Source organism: Phycodurus eques, chromosome 1, assembly GCF_024500275.1.
Source record: "Phycodurus eques isolate BA_2022a chromosome 1, UOR_Pequ_1.1, whole genome shotgun sequence".
NCBI lineage: Eukaryota > Metazoa > Chordata > Actinopteri > Syngnathiformes > Syngnathidae > Phycodurus > Phycodurus eques.
In genome coordinates, this window is record NC_084525.1 from 22,439,180 (window position 1) to 22,457,864 (window position 18,685).

The window sequence follows — 18,685 nt, forward strand, 5'->3', positions numbered from 1 at the left end:
TGCCTTCGCAGATGTGTAAGTTACCCATGCCATTGGCACTAACACAGCCCCATACCATCACAGATGCTGGCTTTTGTACTTTGTGTCCATAACGGTCCGGATGGTTCTTTTCCTCTTTGGGCCGGAGGACACGACGTCCAAAATTTCGAAAAAACAATTTGAAACGTGGACTCGTCGGACCACAGAACACTTTTCCACTTTGCATCAGTCCGTCTTAGATGAGCTCGGGCCCAGAGAAGCCGTCGGCGTTTCTGGATGTTGTTTTTAAATGGCTTTTGGTTTGCATAGTAGAGTTTTAAGTTGCACTTACGGATGTAGCGCCGAACTGTATTTACTGACATTGGCTTTCTGAAGTGTTCCTGAGCCCGTGTGGTGATATCCTTTACACATTGATGTCGGTTTTTGATGCCGTGCCGCCTGAGAGATCGAAGGTCACGGGCATTCAATGTTGGTTTTCGGCCTTGCCCCTTACATGCAGTGATTTCTCCAGATTCTCTGAACCTCTTGATGATATTATGGACCGTAGATGATGAAATGCCAAAATTCCTTGCAATTGTACGTCGAGGAACATTGTCCTTAAAGTGTTCGAGTATTTTCTCATACACTTGTTCACAAAGAGCTGAACCTCGCCCCATCTTTGCTTGTGAATGACTGAGCAATTCAGGGAAGCCCCTTTTATACCCAATCATGGCACCCACCTGTTCCCAATTAGCCTGTTCCCCTGTGGGATGTTCCAAACAGGTGTTTGATGAGCATTCCTCAACTTTCTCAGTCTTTTTTGGCACCTGTCCCAGCTTTTTTGGAACATGTTGCAGCCATAAAATTTTAAGTTAATGATTATGTGCTAAAAACAATCAAGTTTGTCAGTTTGAACATTAAATATATTGTCTTTGCCGTGTATTCAATTAAATACAGGTTGAACATGATTTGCAAATCACTGTATTCTGTTTTTATTTCTGTTTAACACAACGTCCCAACTTCATTGGAATTGGGGTTGTACATATGTTTTCAAATGTTAGGAGTAAAACAACGTTGTTGGAAAAATAAATACTACAGTTATGTACAGATGCTTGAAAAAAATTGTACAGTATTGAATTATCTGTATTTCGTTACCACCCACTACTATATCCAAATATCTGTTTTCCAATGTACCGTAGTTAGTAAAAGTACAAAAGGGGTCGAAGTAGATACAGAACAGTAAAAGTATTTTTACTTCGTTCCTCCCACCCACTGATGTCTGTTTTCAAATATATAAGGAGTAAAAGTAAAAAGTCGTGACTTCAGTGAAATACATGTACCTGAAAAATCAACTCAAGGATCGCCACAAAGTATTTTTTTTTTTTTACCTCGATCGTTCCCTCCCATCACTGGGTTCTACAGTGACGTCATCGGCTCCAGGTTGGCCTGTCGAGCTCCAGTGACGCCCACGAGGAAGCACGTCCCGTCCGGCCCGCGGGACTCACCCTATTCGGTCGTCTTTCATTTGCAGCATCCCCCGCCATGTCCTCTGCTGTCACCGAGGCGGAGGAGTCGGCGAGCAGCTCCTCGCTCACGCCGCTCAAGATGGTCGGGCTGCTGTGCGTTTTCCTGGCGCTGTGCCTGGACGTGGGAGCCGTCATGAGTCCCGCGTGGGTGACGGCCGACGACCACTACTACCTGTCCCTGTGGGAGTCCTGCTGGAAGCCGACGAGCAGCGACAAGTGGCAGTGCCACACCACGCTGAGCTCAGGTGAGAGGAGGCGGGCACTTCATTAGGTACACTGGCACATTCCAACAATGCATCGAGCTCTACTATCACCATTATTCACGTTTCTTTTTACAAGCATGGTTACATTGGTCAGGGGTTCCTCAACTTTTTGGGGTCTTACAGGGCAGTGATTACACAGTTCTGAGGTTGGGGGTTCCAATCTGCGTTTGTATGTTCTCACCTGCTGTTGTGGGCTTGCTTATGCTCGGTTCATAAATGATTTTAAATTGTCCATAAGTGCAAATGTGGGTGTGAATGGTTGTTTGTCGTATATGTGCCCTGCGATTGGCTGGCGACCAATCACGGGTGTACCCCGCAGCTCCCCCAATGACAGCTGGGATAGGCTCCAGCGCACGCACCGCCCTAATGATTATAAGTGGTATAGAAAATAATAATAATCCCAACGGCAATTAATCATACTGTAACTATAGCATGTGCGCCACTAAATGCCATGGGTATTCATATTTTTGGACGTTTCAACCTGAATATTCATGACCTGTTTCATCGAAGGAACGTCGTTGAAATCATCCTTACATTTCCTCTACTGCTTTTCATCACGAGGGTCATGGGTAACGTGGAGCCTATCCACTGCAAAGGATGTCAGATTATTTTATTGTGAGGCAGGGTACATCCCTGGATTGGTTGACAGCCAATCACAGGGCATATGCTGAGAAAGACAACCATTCACACTCACGTTCATACCGAAGGACAATTTAGTCTTCAATGAGCCTAACTTGCATGTTTTGGGAATGTTGAATAAAACGTATTTATCTATCATTGCTAGCTGACATGCAGTATTTCCACTAACAACATGGCTGCGAGCAGAGAGGAGATAGTTTACAAAAGCGCAGTAAGTGCAATTTTTTGCAATTCAGGCGCTATATTTAGCAAGTTTTCCAACCTCCTCTGAGACCTTTTTTTTTTTTTTTTTTTTTAAAAAGCAACTAATTAATTCCTACCAAGAAACAGACAACATGAGTGGAGTCATGGGGTTTTTCTCCTCATTCTTTTGCTCAAGAAGAAAAGAACACTAAAAGTTTGTTAAACTTTAAAAACTGTGGTAAAGGGGCACTTAATACTGGAACATTTGCATCTTCTCGATAAGTAGATGTACATTAATAGCTGTTTGACATTAAGCCCTGTTCAATTAATTATTTACACAGAGCACTTGAATATATCATACAGCTGAATCTCAATAAATTATAATATTGTTGAAAACTGAATTTATTTCCGTATTTCAACTCCAAAAGTGAAACTCAAACAGTATATACAATGCTGTAAAAAAGTATTGGCCCCATTATTAAATTCCTATATTTTTGCATCATTTCCCCACTTTAATATTTAAGATCATCAAAGAAATCAGACAAAGAGAAGCCAAGGAAACCTAAAATTCAGTTTTTGAATGTTGATTTTATTTAAAAAAAAAAAAAAAAATTCAAAGCCACCTGGCCCTGTATGAAAAAGGAATGCCACCCCTTGTTATGTTAAATCATTAATTACCTGTGGCTAATCATACTTTTTGGTTCATTTTCACTGACCACACCCAGGCCAGAATACCTTTAGACCTGTTCAATCAAGAAATCACTTACAGATATTCTCCGATTGCTACAACACGATTTCTAAAACAGGGCTCATTTTGTCAAAACACCACACACAATTCACACTAGCGCACACACAAGTAGCAGAATACTTCAGATCCTTTGCAAAATGAAACACTCTTGTAAAAACTATACACCAATTTATAAAAAAAAAAAAACATTTTGTAGCCATCTGAAACAAACACGTTTCACATGACTTACAGTAATGTTGTTTGCACAATTTACACACTTGTCTTGCTTACCTAAAACACTTAGCAATTCTATTTCTCAGTGTTTAGAGGAGTGTAAGTGAAGTACACAGAGAAAGTCACCAAACACTAGAGAAGACCAATGCTGCAGACTGATGAAAATATTATTTATTTCCCTCCATATACCCAAATTAGTCCACGTGGAGAATCACAACAAAACATGCCCCAGTTTTCAAGCTGCTACAGTAGTGTGCATAGTACTGTAAGCTCAGCAAATATCAGACAAATATAAAACACTGTAACTAGCGTAGGTTATAATTACAGTAAAATGAAAAAAAAAATGAAAAAAAATACAGTAGATTAAATTTAGAGAATTTAATCAACATCAGAAAGACAGCTGAGCTCACCAGCTGCATTTTATAGTGCTTAAACCTGATCGGTCTGTCTACAATGAAGCAATCGTGTGTAAGTGATATCTATCAATCTGGAAAGTGTTACAAAGCCATCATTTCCAAATCTGTAGGATTTCACTGAACCACAGTGAAAGGAGAAAACACAAACAATGGCTTGGGCAGTTATGCTTGTAGGCTTAAGATTTTCCAATGTGTTTAAAAATATGTACAATACTATATGAGTTTCACTTTTTGAATGGAACTACTGAAATCATTTGTGTGTGTGTGTGTGTGTGTGTGATGACTTTTTCTATGATATTCTAATTTATTGCAATGTACCTGTCCATGACAGGAGAGTAGTTTGTGCGTGAGCCATTTTAGTTGGCTCGGGCCTACTATTTATTAAAATAATGTTATTATTTCCTGCCACTGCAAAGTGGGAGCCGGTGACTAATTGCAAGAACACCGTTGGGCCCATAACTACTCTACAATTACTCTATCATATGATAACATCCACTGTAGCTACCTGAAGACTCCATTAATGTGCAATGTCTGCTGCTGGGATCATTTGTGTGTGTGCGTGCGCGCCAATATTAGGCAACCGTATTGGGCTGACCTATTTCTGGACAGCCTCCTCTACGGCTAGCTGAATATTTCATGTCACACTTTGATTTCTCTGTCGTTGCACCTCTTTCCCTTTTATGTGGTTCTTCTCATCTGGATGTTAAAGAAATACTGGAAGTTGCTCACTGCGATTTGCCCGCACCCTTGGCGACCTCGCTGGCAGTTTCTGCTCATCTTTGAATTGGCACTGATGGTATTTTTTCTAGAGCTGCTATGGACGTGAATGAGGACAGTTGTTCTAACAATATCAGAAAAAAAAACTATATGCAGTCCTTCCATCCAATCGCAGACTTCTTACTTTGTCTTTAAGCAGAGAGAGACAGGAACAAGGTCTTCGTTCTTATCTTCACACTCAACCAAAAACTTATATGAGGCTTTAGTTAACATTGACTACATTATACACTGCAAGTGCAAAGGCATATTGAATATTTTTGTTACAGATCTGCCTTGACGTCTCATGTTGTGTTTGTGCATTCATCAGTGCCAAGCTGTGCCATATAAAGAAATGATCAGACAATGTTTGCCAAGCCTTCCCTTTGTGCCTGATGCACACACAAAAGCGACCACTATTTCAGACCCATTTCTTTCCTTTATTGGTCAGCCGTTTTTTCCATCTCACAAAGATTATTTTACTTCCTGTCAACTTAGATGGTTTACCAGCACCATAATCTGACCTAGACCCGGCCTTGAAATATTGTAGACAAGCCAGCAAATAAACCTCTGGCCCTTTAAAATCTTTTCAAATTCAATCTGCTCCTTTCCTTTCCTCTAATCATCCCCCTCTGGTCAAGCCCCCTCCCCTGTCCAGCAGAGACCCTCCAAGCCTCCAGAGATTCCTGTTTCTATTTGTGGCAACCAAAGATGGAATGGGAACTGATGTTGCATTCAGCTGTGGCAGACAGACAGGAAAAGAAAATAACCGGGAACATTAACGGCAATGCTAGCGGGACGAACGCAATGAAGAATGTCTGTACGTGATGCCGCGTCACCATGACAATGACAGAGATGCTATTCTCCTTATTATGTTTCCATATGACATCTTGTGTGCATGGTTAGGTTCAAATAAATAGCAATACGTTGTTTAGATACTGCATTTGTAGGCTATTTTCAGAACTGCATTTATTTGCATACAGAAAATATGCTCCCAACACACCCTCTCTTGTTTGTTTTTTTCTAATTTCCTCCTTTTAACTCCCCTACACCATTCGGCTTCCTTTAATAAGGCACTTTCTGGTGCTACATTCAGCTATTATTAAAGGTAATATGAAAATAGGATTGCTATGAATGTTGAAGTGGTATTTGGTCAGGCTAACGTTCATATTGATGACGCAACAGAAGCGTAATTGATTTTACTATAGCAGCCAAAACAGCGTGCTTTTGTTCAAATGTTCAGCAGGAGAAATGATAAGAAAATAAGAGGAAAAAGGGAAAAGTTGGGTGCATTTTGAAAATATCAAACCAATTTTTACTGTACAGAGGTTCCTCAGTTTATGTAACCGAATTTGTACAGAAGTCGGAACACGTTGTTTAGCTATGTTAACGCAGTAAGTCATAATTACTGTAAATATTTGTGTACTGTATTTCGACTTTCACGACTTTAAATATTCAAACCACATAAAATATGTATATAACAATCAAATGAAAAACAGTTAGTCCTGTACTGCGGCATCTGAGCATATCTTATTGTGCCGCGTTGATGTATTGTAATGCTTCTGCTTAAACTAGTTCATTGCACTAGTTCGTAACGTTGAACCCACTTATGTCGGAACAGTCTTAAAGCAAAGACGGCCTGTGTAGTGACTATGTTGTTAAAGTTGACTTGTGCGTTTGAACGAGAAGGGGGTTCATTTATTTTTTATTTTTTTATTTTTTTCCCTGCTCTTCCATTCTCCCTTTATCTCCCTGTTTGAAGGGAACCCATTATGGGAAATGTACTTTCCAAATACAAATAGTTGGGTCCCTGGAGGGCCTGCCCACCCATCAAGTGGGAAATTAAACACCCAAGTGAATTTATTGTAGGGTATCAATTCGGATTACCAAAATGATTTGGATTTGCTAAATGCCGGGATAATAATGTATTTATTTATTGAGGGGGTCGGGGGCAATTTTTCGTTACTTTACACAAAGTCAAATGTTTACATGCAATTCATTAGTATTTGGTAGCATTGCTTTTAAACTGTATAATTTGGGTCAAATGTTTTGGATACCCTTCCACAAGCTTCTCACAATAGTTGGCAGGATTTTTGGCCTTTTCCTCCTGGCAGAAAGGCTTTAAGTGAGTCAAATTTGTAGGCCACATTGCTCGCACATGACTTTTCAGGTCTGCCCATACATTTTCAATAGGATTGAGATCAGGGTTGAGCATTGGCCACTCCAAAACCTTGACTTTGTTGTCCATAGGGCACTTTGTAACCAGTTTGGCAGTATGCTTCGGTTCATTGTCCATTTGGAAGATCTGTTTGCACCCAAGGTTTAACTTCCAGGCTGATGTCTTGAGACGTTGTTTCAGTAGTTCCACATCATGTTCTTTTCTAATGATTCCGTCTTTTTTGTGAAGTGCACCAATCCTTCCTGTACCAAAATAACCTCACAACATGATGCTGCCACCCCCGTATTTCACAGTTGGGATTGTGTTCTGGGGCTTGCAAGCTTACCGCTTTTCCCCCCAAACAACGATGCTCATCATGAATAAACAGTTAATTGTTTGAACAGATGAATGTGGCAACTCCAGGCATCTGAAAATTGCACCCAAGGATGAATCAGACTTGTGCATGTCCACAATTTTCTTCCTGATATCTTGGCTGATTCTTTTTGAATTTCCCATGATGTTACGCAAAGAAGCAGTGTGTTCAGGTTTGACTCAAAATACATCCACAGGTGTGTCTGTCAGAAGCTTCCAAAGACATGACATCATTATCTGGGTTTTCACAAATTGTTTAAAGGTGTAGTAATCTTACGCTATGTAAATTTCTGACTGAAGAAAGTCCCCAAAAAATCCAGTCTTTAGTCAGTAGAAATACTTTTGGCAATACTTTTTGACCTAAAACATGGACGTTTTAGTCTGATTTCATGTCAGTGAGAAAGAAAAAACCATTTTATGTAGTGTATGTAAACATCTGGTTTCAACTGAATCTGCAGCCCTAATCTATTGTTGTCTATTTCTAAAAATAAGCGAAAACGAGCAAGCTGTTCAAAATTTCAGGCCCACTCTTAGGTGAACAGTTTGCTTGACTTGCATGAGATGGGCTAATTTCAGCAAGACAAAAAATAGAGTATAGATTAAAAAAAAAAAAAAAAAACAAAAAAAAACAACATAACATGCATACTTTAAATATTGCTAAAACATATCTAAAATTATGAGAATAAACTGGTGTCAATTCCCTCAGAAATGGCTTGAAAATGTTGAGAAACTGCTGCTGAGTGAAAATCAGTTCTGTATTCCTTTTTTCAACTCCCTTTCAACACATCTTGGCTTTGGGCTTGCTTCTATATACTGTAGGTTGCTAAAAGATGAAAGGAACAGCACAAACTGGATCTTGATGTTGGAATATGGAACAAGGTCTGTGTGCTATTTAAGTGCACATCAAGCCACCCTGCCCACTATATATAAGTATGGCGAGCAAAGATTTTATTTTTTTTGCAGGCTTTTTGTCAGCTTAAGTGAACTAAGTGCTCCCTCTCTTCATTACCTTTCCCTCAGCTATTTCTCATCTCCTTCCTCCACCCGTCTTCTCCTCCCGTCATCTCTTTTCACGCTGCCCTCGCTGTGCCCTTGTAACCCCCCTGTTTTCATCTTGTATTGCTACCTCGCCTTCAAGCACTTCATATAAACAGTCTTTCATTTTGTACTTGTGCTTTGGTGCACATTTCTGTATTCAGTTCCTTTATTTCTCTATATCTTTCTACGACTTCACACTTTTCTTTGCAGCCTTCCTTTTTTCTAACTTTCTTTCATTTTCTCCATCAGTTCTTCCTTGTCTCACTGCGTGCACCCTTCCCACTTTCATATCATTCCTTGCTCCTTTCCTTTCAATCCCTTTAATTATTTTATGTCCCGCATCCTTCCTATTCATTTGTCCTCTTTCCCTTCTCTCTTGTCATTCCTTTCCTTAATTTCCCGCTTCTTTGATGATATTTCTTCTTTCCTTTTTGTTGCATTTTCAACCGTTCCTTCTTTTTTGTTCTCCGTGCATCCATCCTTCTTTTTTTTTTTAAGTTTATCTAGTCTACCTTCTGCCTCTTCATCCTCAAATAATTCCTTTATTTCTCCTCCCTCTCCTGTCATTTCCATGGCTTTATGTGCTTGTCTACTCTTAGATTTATTATATTTATATTTATGAACCTCCTGTTAGTCAAATAAGCATTATTATAGCACTATTCATCCATCCATTTTCATTACGGCTTATCCTGGTTAGGGTTACGGGGTGCTGGAGCCTATCCCAGCTGACTTCGGGCGAAAGGCGGACGACACCCTGAACTGGCCGCCAGTCATTCGCAGGGCACATATAGACACGGACAACCATTCGCACTCACATTCACACCGTCACTGAGTGGGAACCGAACCCACGCTGCCCGCACCAAAGTCAGGTGAGTGTACCGCTACACCATCAGTGACTCTATTATAGCAATATGAAAACTGAAAATGATAGCCTAAACTCATTTGCAATTACATTATTAGTGCTAGTTACTTTCTCTCAGATAGTTGATGGAGCCCTGTTACTGTCATCATACGGTTGACCTTGTGCTGACATATGGCGTTAATACTGAACATTAACAGTATTTTCCCCAAATCCTCTCTTATCTGACTACGTCCTTATTACCCTTGACTTCCACCTGGTTGACTACACGCGAGCAGACATAATTTTGTTTTACTTACTAGATGCCTATCAGATGATCGCTAAATTTAAGGAGGAGATTGCTCCCATCTTCAACTCAATCCCATGTATCATCTCAATAGATCACTTCGACATTAGATTTGATGTCACTCAAATTTAACTGATGAATTTGTTGACGATACAGCGAGCTCCCCGCGAGCAACTCTCTACACACTTTCACTGCTAGGACAAAAGAAAGAAAAAGAAAGAAGCTAGCTTTGGGGTACAATTCCCTAACCCAGGAATGCAAACATCACAAAAATTAGGAAATGGCTGACTATTGTTTGTTTGAACATTTGTTCATTCTGGGAAGAGTAACCTATTACTCATCCATCCATTCTTCTTTTCCTTTGGGATGGACCCTATTTGGGTTCGCCACAGCATCATCTTCCATCCCTCCTTGTCCTCTGAATCTTCTGCTCTAACTCCAGCTACATTAGATATAAAAAGTCTACACCCCCCCCAATTCCGTTCAAATGTCAGGTTTTTGTGGTATAAAACAATGAGACAAAGATAAATCACTTCAAAAATGTTTCCACTATTAATGTGACCTATAACCCATACAACTTAATTTAGTTTTTAATCTTTTCAAGAGGGTAAATGTAAATGAACAACTCAAACGATGTGGCTGCACAAGTATGTACCCCCTATTTCTGGCTGAATTAATCACACCAGTCACATTTAAACTAATATTAAATGGGAGTCAGCACACACCTTCCACCATATAAAGTGTCTCTGATTAACCCCAAATACATTCTAGCTGTTTAGGCTTTTTCTGGACAATAACACTGCTCACTACATACGAACACCATACCTACACTGAAGCATGGTGGTGGCAGCATCATGCTTTGGGGCTGTTTTTGTTCAGCTGGAATGCAGGCTTAGTGAAGGTCAAGGGAATTATGAACAGTCCGATTTTGCAGTTAGTGTTAGCACACAACCTTCGGGCTTCTACCAGAAAGCAAAAAAAAAAAAAAAAAAGGGTTGGGGGAGGAGGGCCTTGGGATTTGGGATTAATCAGAAACACTTGAAATAGTGGCAGGTGTGTGCCAACTCTCATGTGTGATTCATTCTTGCCACAGCACATCCCAGTTTTAGGAGGGTGTGCACACTTGTGCAACCGCATTATTTCAGTTGTTTATTCTTACTTCCCCTCTCAAAAAGATTAAAAACGCAATTTCAATTGAGTTGTACAGCTTATAGATGACATTAATGGCGGAAAAAGTTTTTATTTATTTTGGTCTCATTTTTTTATATCATAAAAACCTGGTATTTAAACTGGGGTGTGTAGACTTTTTATATTCAACTTTCTTTTTACTTCAGCTGTTCCTCTTCTGTCACAGATCACTCTTGTCACTTTCCTCCACCTACTCCGTCCGTCCCTTCCACAGTTCTCATTGCTCTGAACAGTTGAACCTCATCCACTTCTGCTTCTCCTTCAACTCATGTCACTCCTATGGGGTACTGACAATATTTATCATCATACCTTCCATTTTTCACAATCAGCCACGATGGATGTTCTTCATTAAGGTGTATTCATTTGATGAGGTATTGTAATTGGGTAGCTAGATAACGATGTCTGAAGTTGGGTACGTCCAATCCCTCTTCAAATGTGTTTTTTTTCTGAAGGATTTGTAGACTTATTCTGTTTTCTTTTTTATTCTTAGAATAACAAGTTATTAAAGTGAAATTATAAAACTTTTAAATGGGATCATAGATAATAAACGGTGGATTTGATTCAAAGTTTAGATTTTTACTGTTGCTTTTGGTCACAGAAGTGAGATGGGGAGACTTTTCAGGTTGTTTCGAGTTGGAACAGATCTTTGTGACTCAGATTGATTAAGTCATAATTGGCCTGATCGACAATAAATTTGCTTTAACCTGACTGTCTTTGATCCACATCCATGATTGCTGTATGAGATCGTCGTCATCTTCCCTCAAGGACCTGGCTCATGTGTGTTTTATATTTCAACAGCTACAATTGCTCTATTGCAACTTACTGCTCTTTGTTTTGCTGTTTCCACCCTCCGTCCATTCTTTTTCTAGACTGGCAGGTTGCCACACTGGCACTGTTGCTAGGAGGTGGAGCCCTGGTGCTGATGTCATTCCTGGTGGCTTTGGTGGCCGTGTGCATCGGCACCAGGTGGCGATTCTACAGACCTGTCGCTTTTATGCTTTTCGCCACAGGTGGGTAAGCACACGTCACAGCGACACTCCCAGGTCAAAGGTTGCCACTAGTCATTTGCGGAATTTTAAAAACTGTGGTTGAGATGCACAAATTGAAGCTGATATTTTAGCTTTAATATGAGCACAAACTCTCTTCTGCACATCCTACATTCAAATACAGATCTACAGTACACTCCCTCTCTGTTTTTCTCCCTGCATCTTATTTTCTGTCCTTCATACATTCTTCCTTCCATTTTATAAGCACTACATTTACTCAGTTCCTTTATTTCTTCACTACCTACCTGGTTCCTTCTTTCTTCTTTCCTCGCTTTGCACCCTTTCAGCATTTCTTACATTCCTTGCAACCCAATGTGGCCCCCCGAGATGTGATTTTACATGGCGTCCCCTCCTCCCAGTGATTTACATATACTTACAAAAGAATAGCATTATTTTTAACATTGTCTTCAATTTAAAAGACAACATGTCACCCAATTTAAAATATAAAATACATTTGCAGTTGAATTATGATCATTTAAAATAGAAACATTTCAAAAAACCTAATAGATACATTCTTTTACAGTCATTTTGCATGTATAACATACTGGCATATTAAATTATTTTCTGATATGCATGTTAGAGTAGATACAACTTTTTCTTTAGAGCGAACTATTGATTAGCAGGTGCAAAAAAGCAGTAATCCGGAGTTTAATATGGGCTGTGGAATGCGAAGGAATATTGGTAATAGTAATAATCATGATGATGTGTACTTTAACACTAATGTCAATTTTAAAATAATTAACACCCATTAGATAATTTGAACTGTAACACAACAAACAACTAGGGTTAACAATCTGCTCAATAAAGAAGTGATAAGGATCAGCATTTTGATTGACTATTAAAAGCAGGAAAACAATTTGCTATCCAGATGTTAACACAACAAATAATAAAAGTGTTGATTCCATGCCACCCGGCTACAAAAACATAAAACGGGTTATTTACTGATTAGCATACCGCAGTGTTGCTAATTGCTCAGAAGCAAGTTATCAACTTAATGGTACGCTGAGCGAAATGATTGACGCAGCACAACTGATGCTTTATTTCAGTACTTACTTGGTATGGTATTATTTTCTATGATCATTTATATTATTAGTAATTGGGCATCGCGTTGCATTCTTCTTTCTATTCCTTCTTTTTCTCTTGTAATATTCCCACTTCTCCCTCATTGTTTATTTTCTGTCCTTCTTTACATCCCTCACTATCAGTCAGAATTGACAGATGGTAATGACAAACTATTAGGTACCGTGCAAATGTTTTTATGAAACTGAACATTTCCTGACATTTCTTTTAAGTGGTAGTTTTATCCACATGATTATTTCCCGCTGAGCGCTTAGTCCCTCTCACTTGACCGGTGTTGTTTTAAAGAACAATGTCTCCTCTCTAGTGGTCCTACAGGCCTGCAGCTTGGTGCTGTACCCCATCAAGTTCATTGAGAGCATCAACCTGAAGATTTACCATGAGTTCAACTGGGGCTATGGCCTGGCCTGGGGCGGGACCATCTTCTCTTTCGGCGGGGGCGTCCTCTACTGCCTCAACCCCAAAAGCTACGGGGAGTACTACTAGCTCCCATTCACCCATCAATGCTGGGAGAGGGTTTCAGGGGAGTTGGAGAAGCGATGGGGGAGGTTGGGTGCATTAGACATGTAACTCATTTCCCAAGAGCTCTTAAAGATTGTTGTACACAAGTTTACACTGTCGTCTCTAATCAGGAAAGATGATTCACATGTAGCGTACCGTCCAACATATCCATTCACTCAACTGGACATAATCCATATCTGAAAAGAATTAAAAAAAAAAACTGTACCCACTTTTATATATTATCATCATCATCACAAATCCAGGGAATACCTCTCAGCCAATCAATCTGTCATCTCTTCTTTTGGCTCACATGTCAGTCACCGTAGCAGCCCCGCAGGGTACAAGCACAGAGCTGTTATGATTGATTAGTCGCCGTCTTCAACGTGAGACCGGACTGCGCGCGTCAATTTCCTCAAGGTCCGCTAGATTTAAAATTTGTCAGATTGTCACAAAACTGCGCACACGTTCATGTTAAACTTCTGCGCGAAATAAATCAGCTGGGGATGCTAAAAACGCAATTGTGACATATAGAAAGCTGGTTCTGTTCGATTTATAAGAAACAATGCCAGATTTCAATAGATGGAAAATTGCTGAAGTACAAAAGAAAACACAGCGATTGACTGGCAACCAGTCCAGGGTGTACCTCGCATCTCCCCCAAAGTTGGCTGGGATAAGATGAATAGAAAATGGATGGATGGATGGATGGATACAAGAAAACTACAGACCAATGTAAATATTGAACTGAGCTACCTTGGCAATCCTACTGTATTTAATAAGCATGCATTTTCCAATTGTTTCTCATCGTGGTCGTGGGTAAGCTGGAGCCTATCCCAGCTGACTTTAGGCCAAAAGGACAATTTTGACTCTTCAAAGCATACCATTGCAAAAATACAACATGTCAAAGTGCTTATATTTTAATGACTTTAACATCACACAACACTAGGTATGAATTTTGGTTTTATTTTACTGTATGCAGCTGCTGGAGATGACAGGCGTCTTCCATAAGTCACGGCTCATGTCACATTGTCCTTCTCATCACCTTCATCATTTTTGAGAGATGCCACAGCTCAGATTGTAGAGCTCAGTGGGTCATGGACAAAGAGGGTAGAGTATCACCGAACAGGAGTAGTCACTCCTGCTACAGCTTGTGAGACCGTTGAGCTACCGAGGAACATCTCTTGTGTGTGCTTTGTGATGATGTAGATCGACGTTGGATATTTCCAACAGACCGGGGGTTCAGATGTATAAGAATGGTTACTCCATTTCATCGTAAAAACAGGACAGTGATATGTTTGTGTGCTAAAGAAGCTCAGCTAATGACTGACTTACAAAACATGTCCATGCTACATCATGTCTTAAAATAAACTTTGTTTGCAGAATGTGGCTGTAAAAGCGCTTTCATACATCAGGTGTGTCTAAAGTCCAGCCCAGGGGCCATTTGCAGCTCACTGCTTGTTTTTTTATTGGCCCGCCTCATATTTTAATCATTACATTTAAACACGGCCCGCATCACATTCCTGAAAATTATACAGTTATTTACCACATAGCATACAGTAAAAGACTTAACAGTGATTATTCAGTAATTAACTATTTGCGCTGCATCATGGGATTTTGGTTGACGTCACACAGAGACTTACTGTATTTTGTAGCAGAAGCTGTTGGGCTCTCAGCATGCATTTCACCATGAAATCTTGAAATGTTGCCGTAAAACATTCATCCTTAATGTTCATGAACAATAAGGATTAACGTAACATGAATAATGTGTGCTCATGTTACCCGTAGTTCGCTGAATGTGTGTCTTATTTAACTCTTGCATTACATTTATTTTGTACTTTGTTTTCATGAAACCCTGACTGTGGGTTGTGTGCAACAGAGGGACAGCTAGGTGTGTGATGAATGAGTTTTGCTCACTTCCTGTGTTGACTGTGGGCCTGGGTGTAGGTTGAAAGAGCAACATGGATTGAGAAAGAACCAAATGAGGAAAGTGAAATTGAAAAAAAAAAAAAAAAAGAGAGAGAAGAAGAAGAAGAGAGGCCAAGAAAGTCAGCCAAAGAGCTATGGTCGGGAGATGTGCTGGGAGGTGAAGTGGAGACAATGACGAGTGAAGAATAGAATTATAGTTGCAATAGAATGAATCTTAGGGAAGGAATTGAGAAGAAGAAGGATAATTGGGAGTCAGTAAGAGAAGGAAAGAAAACAGACTCGTTAGGGTTGTATTGTGAGAGTGCGAGTAGTGATGTCAAGAAAGGGGAAGTACAGGAGTTAGGAATTTTGAATGTAGTCGTGAGGTTTGAGAGCGAAGGAGGGCTTAAGGGCATGGATCCATTAAAGCAAACAAAAGTCCTAAGGGGGCAAGTGGGAGAGCTGAAATATGGAAATATATTAGGTGATGGGAACTTGTTAATAGGGTGTGGGGAAGAGTTGGTGGAAAAAATAAATGTGGTGGAAATGTTAGCGTGAGTAAAGTAGTCCGAGTGGGAGCACAAAGAGGAAGTGGATGTAAAGGGGTGATTTCTGGCGTACCAATAAGAAACTATGAAACAACTGATCGATAACATAAAAGTGTGAAATAGTTTTGGGGAAAATGCAATACGAATGAATACGGGAGTACACAAAGTGGAGACAGAAACGGTCGTGACAGAATTTGAGGAACAGGAACTTCCAGAGGTGGTATACATTGGATGTATCAGATACAAAGTGAGGGAATTTATTGCAAAATATTTGAGATGTTTTAAATGTCAGGGATTTGGTCAAGTGGCTAACAAGCGCAATGAGAAGATGAGATGTGCTTGGTGTGGAGGAGAACACAAATATGGCAAGTGGGGAGCGGGGGTGAGAATCAAGTGTGATTGTGGAGGGGATCATAGTGCAGCATATTGGGGATGTGAGAAAATGAAAAAAGTGGCAGAGATAGAGCAAATAAGGGGGAAAGGAAAAATATCTGATGCTGAAGCGGTAAAGATGATAGGAAGAGAGGAGGGCAACAAGGGGGCAGGGTGCAATAAGTGGGAAGTGTCAGAAAAAGCAAGGTCGATGAGGCGGTGTGAGTAGAAAAGAAAACGTTAGTGACTTTCGTGGCAGGAGTATTCAATGCAACAGCTGATATAAAATCTAAAACAGAAATAATTCCTGTGATATTTATAGCAGCAGTACATCACCTATGGATGGAAGGTTTCAAACGGAAGGAGGTAAGGGACAAACTTCAGCGACAGATGAGTAGTCAAGCAGTAAGATGGATGGGGGATAATAATTGATAGGAAGTGACAGAGAAGCGTATGAGTGAGGAAAAGAATATGAGGACAATTATTATTAGGATATATAGTATGGTTATGTTTATTTGTATTTATTACTAATTTATTTGGGATAATAGGTTAGGCATGCCTGAGATACATTTTATAACAGTAGGTGGCGCTAATGCACCTTAAATTTTGTTGTCAACCACCATAAAATAACACAAGAAGAAGAACAACGAAGCTAAGCTAACCGTTACATGGTGACATATCGAATGTATTTGGTACAAGTGTGAACTCAATTTGGCCTACTTCCGCAAGTCAAACGAGCTCCCATTTTCCTTGTGTGACTAATCAGCTGCATCAAACATTGATGAACAAAATATATAGTAACTCTGTTTATACTGTGTAACGTCAAACGTCCAATGATTAGCTAATTGTAGAGGTCAGCGACAATTAGTGCCTTCACAGCGTCTCCCGATTCAGGTAAGCTAATCAACTCGTATTGCGCAAATAATGAATCGCAGCTGGTGTATGAGTGCAATGTATCAAGTGGTGCATATCTCCAGAATCCAATTCATACATCACACCTCACACCTTTTGACTGCTTTATTATTATTATTATTATTATTATTTAACAGTAACTTGCCAGTAAGTGACTAAGTAACGTCACTCAGTGACGGTGCAAATGGTTGTCCGTGTCAGGAGAAGCGGCACTGAGAATGGATGGATATCTCTCTCTCTCTCTCTTCTTTCTTTCTTTTCTTTCTTTCTTTCTTTCTTTCTTTCTTTCTTTCTTTCTTTCGACTGCAACGCTAATGTAGCGGTACCATTTATCACCCTTGAAGTCTACTTCAAGCTGCGCTATGCTTCCCACTGCTGGATTTATTAAGCAAGTGCGCTCGCCCATTATTTCCCACAATGCAATGCAACACTATCACGCTGTTATTGTCCCTCTCGTTTGTACTTTTCCCCCCACTATTAAAGGGACTTCTTTTTTGAATCGACCTAAATACATGCATAGAGAATAATGTAAAAAAAAAAATGCAGTGTGTGGTTTACTGTATACTGCTTGGATCAGATAGATAGATAGATGTATCAGTAAAAGTATTCCAAATGTTATTCTGCATGTGCAGATAGTGCAATTATGCTAATAATGAATTTTGATGCACGACAGAAGTTCAACCTTTGAAAGTGGAGATGTAGTTCTGCAGCTAATGGTGTTCCATATATATCCAGACCTTGTCCTTTCTCTAGCCGCAATTTGGGCCCTATAAATGTGTGACTCACTGGATCTTAAAATAAACATGACCTCATTCGGCATGTACAGTGTACTTGTTGCGCTCGGACTCGTGTTTCTGTTTAAGTATTGCCTTTCCTGGCAGTCGGTGTACCATCAATGACTGTCAGTACATACTGCGTCAGTACTATTAGTACGTACTACATAAGTACTGCCAAACGTACTACGTCAGTACTGTGCATTTCATTTTCAGTAATTGTTTTATATGTATGGCCTACAAGCGTTTTACAAATATTAACTGTAATTATGGCTTTTATGGTGCACTAGCACAGATTAGTGATAGACTATGGCATGATTGATTGATTGATCTGAACTTGAAAACAATACAGAAAAAACACAAGCAACAAACAGTCAACAAAACACTTGTAGTTTTCCATGTTCAAAAGCGAGTGGGAAGAAGGCTAAACTTAGGAAACCCCAATCTTTCTCCATATTCACATATATATTCTGCTTTTCTACCACTGAGAGCAAATTACTGTCGGGTCTTGCCCAAAGGCACTTCAACAGCAGACAGTTGGAGCTGGGAATTAAACCAGGGACCCTTCGGTCACTGGACAACCCGCAACTGAGCCACAGCTGCACTAGTAAGCAATAATGAACAACAACACACTATTAATATAAAATAACTATTGTAAATGCTGAAAATCTAAAGGTGAACTGAAATGTTGTGGATTTAATTGTGTAATGATACTGAATGTTATGGAAAGATATGTAATGGTATGGAATGATATACTGTAGATTATTTTGCGCAAAAAAAAATCAAAATAAGAATAATAATAAAAAAATTGTTCAATAAAGACAATTTAAAAAAAGTTGGAATGGTTTGAATCTGTCAGAAAATGTTGATGGGGCGAGGACTGTGAAATACATCTTAATTTGGAATTTGATTTTAAAAATGTATGGAATTTTTGGTAAGGAAATATGGTCTAAT

General features: G+C 39.7%; 1 protein-coding gene across 1 annotated transcript; it reads left to right on the forward strand.

The window, feature by feature from the left end:
* The first annotated feature begins 1,450 nt into the window (after window positions 1–1,450).
* Window positions 1,451–17,198, forward strand: LOC133405973 (transmembrane protein 47-like). The gene is made up of 3 exons (XM_061683101.1): window positions 1,451–1,729; window positions 11,470–11,610; window positions 13,031–17,198. Exons 1-3 carry the CDS (start codon window positions 1,501–1,503, stop codon window positions 13,207–13,209), a joined length of 549 nt encoding a protein of 182 aa, XP_061539085.1. The 5' UTR covers window positions 1,451–1,500; the 3' UTR covers window positions 13,210–17,198.
* Window positions 17,199–18,685: the final 1,487 nt, after the last annotated feature.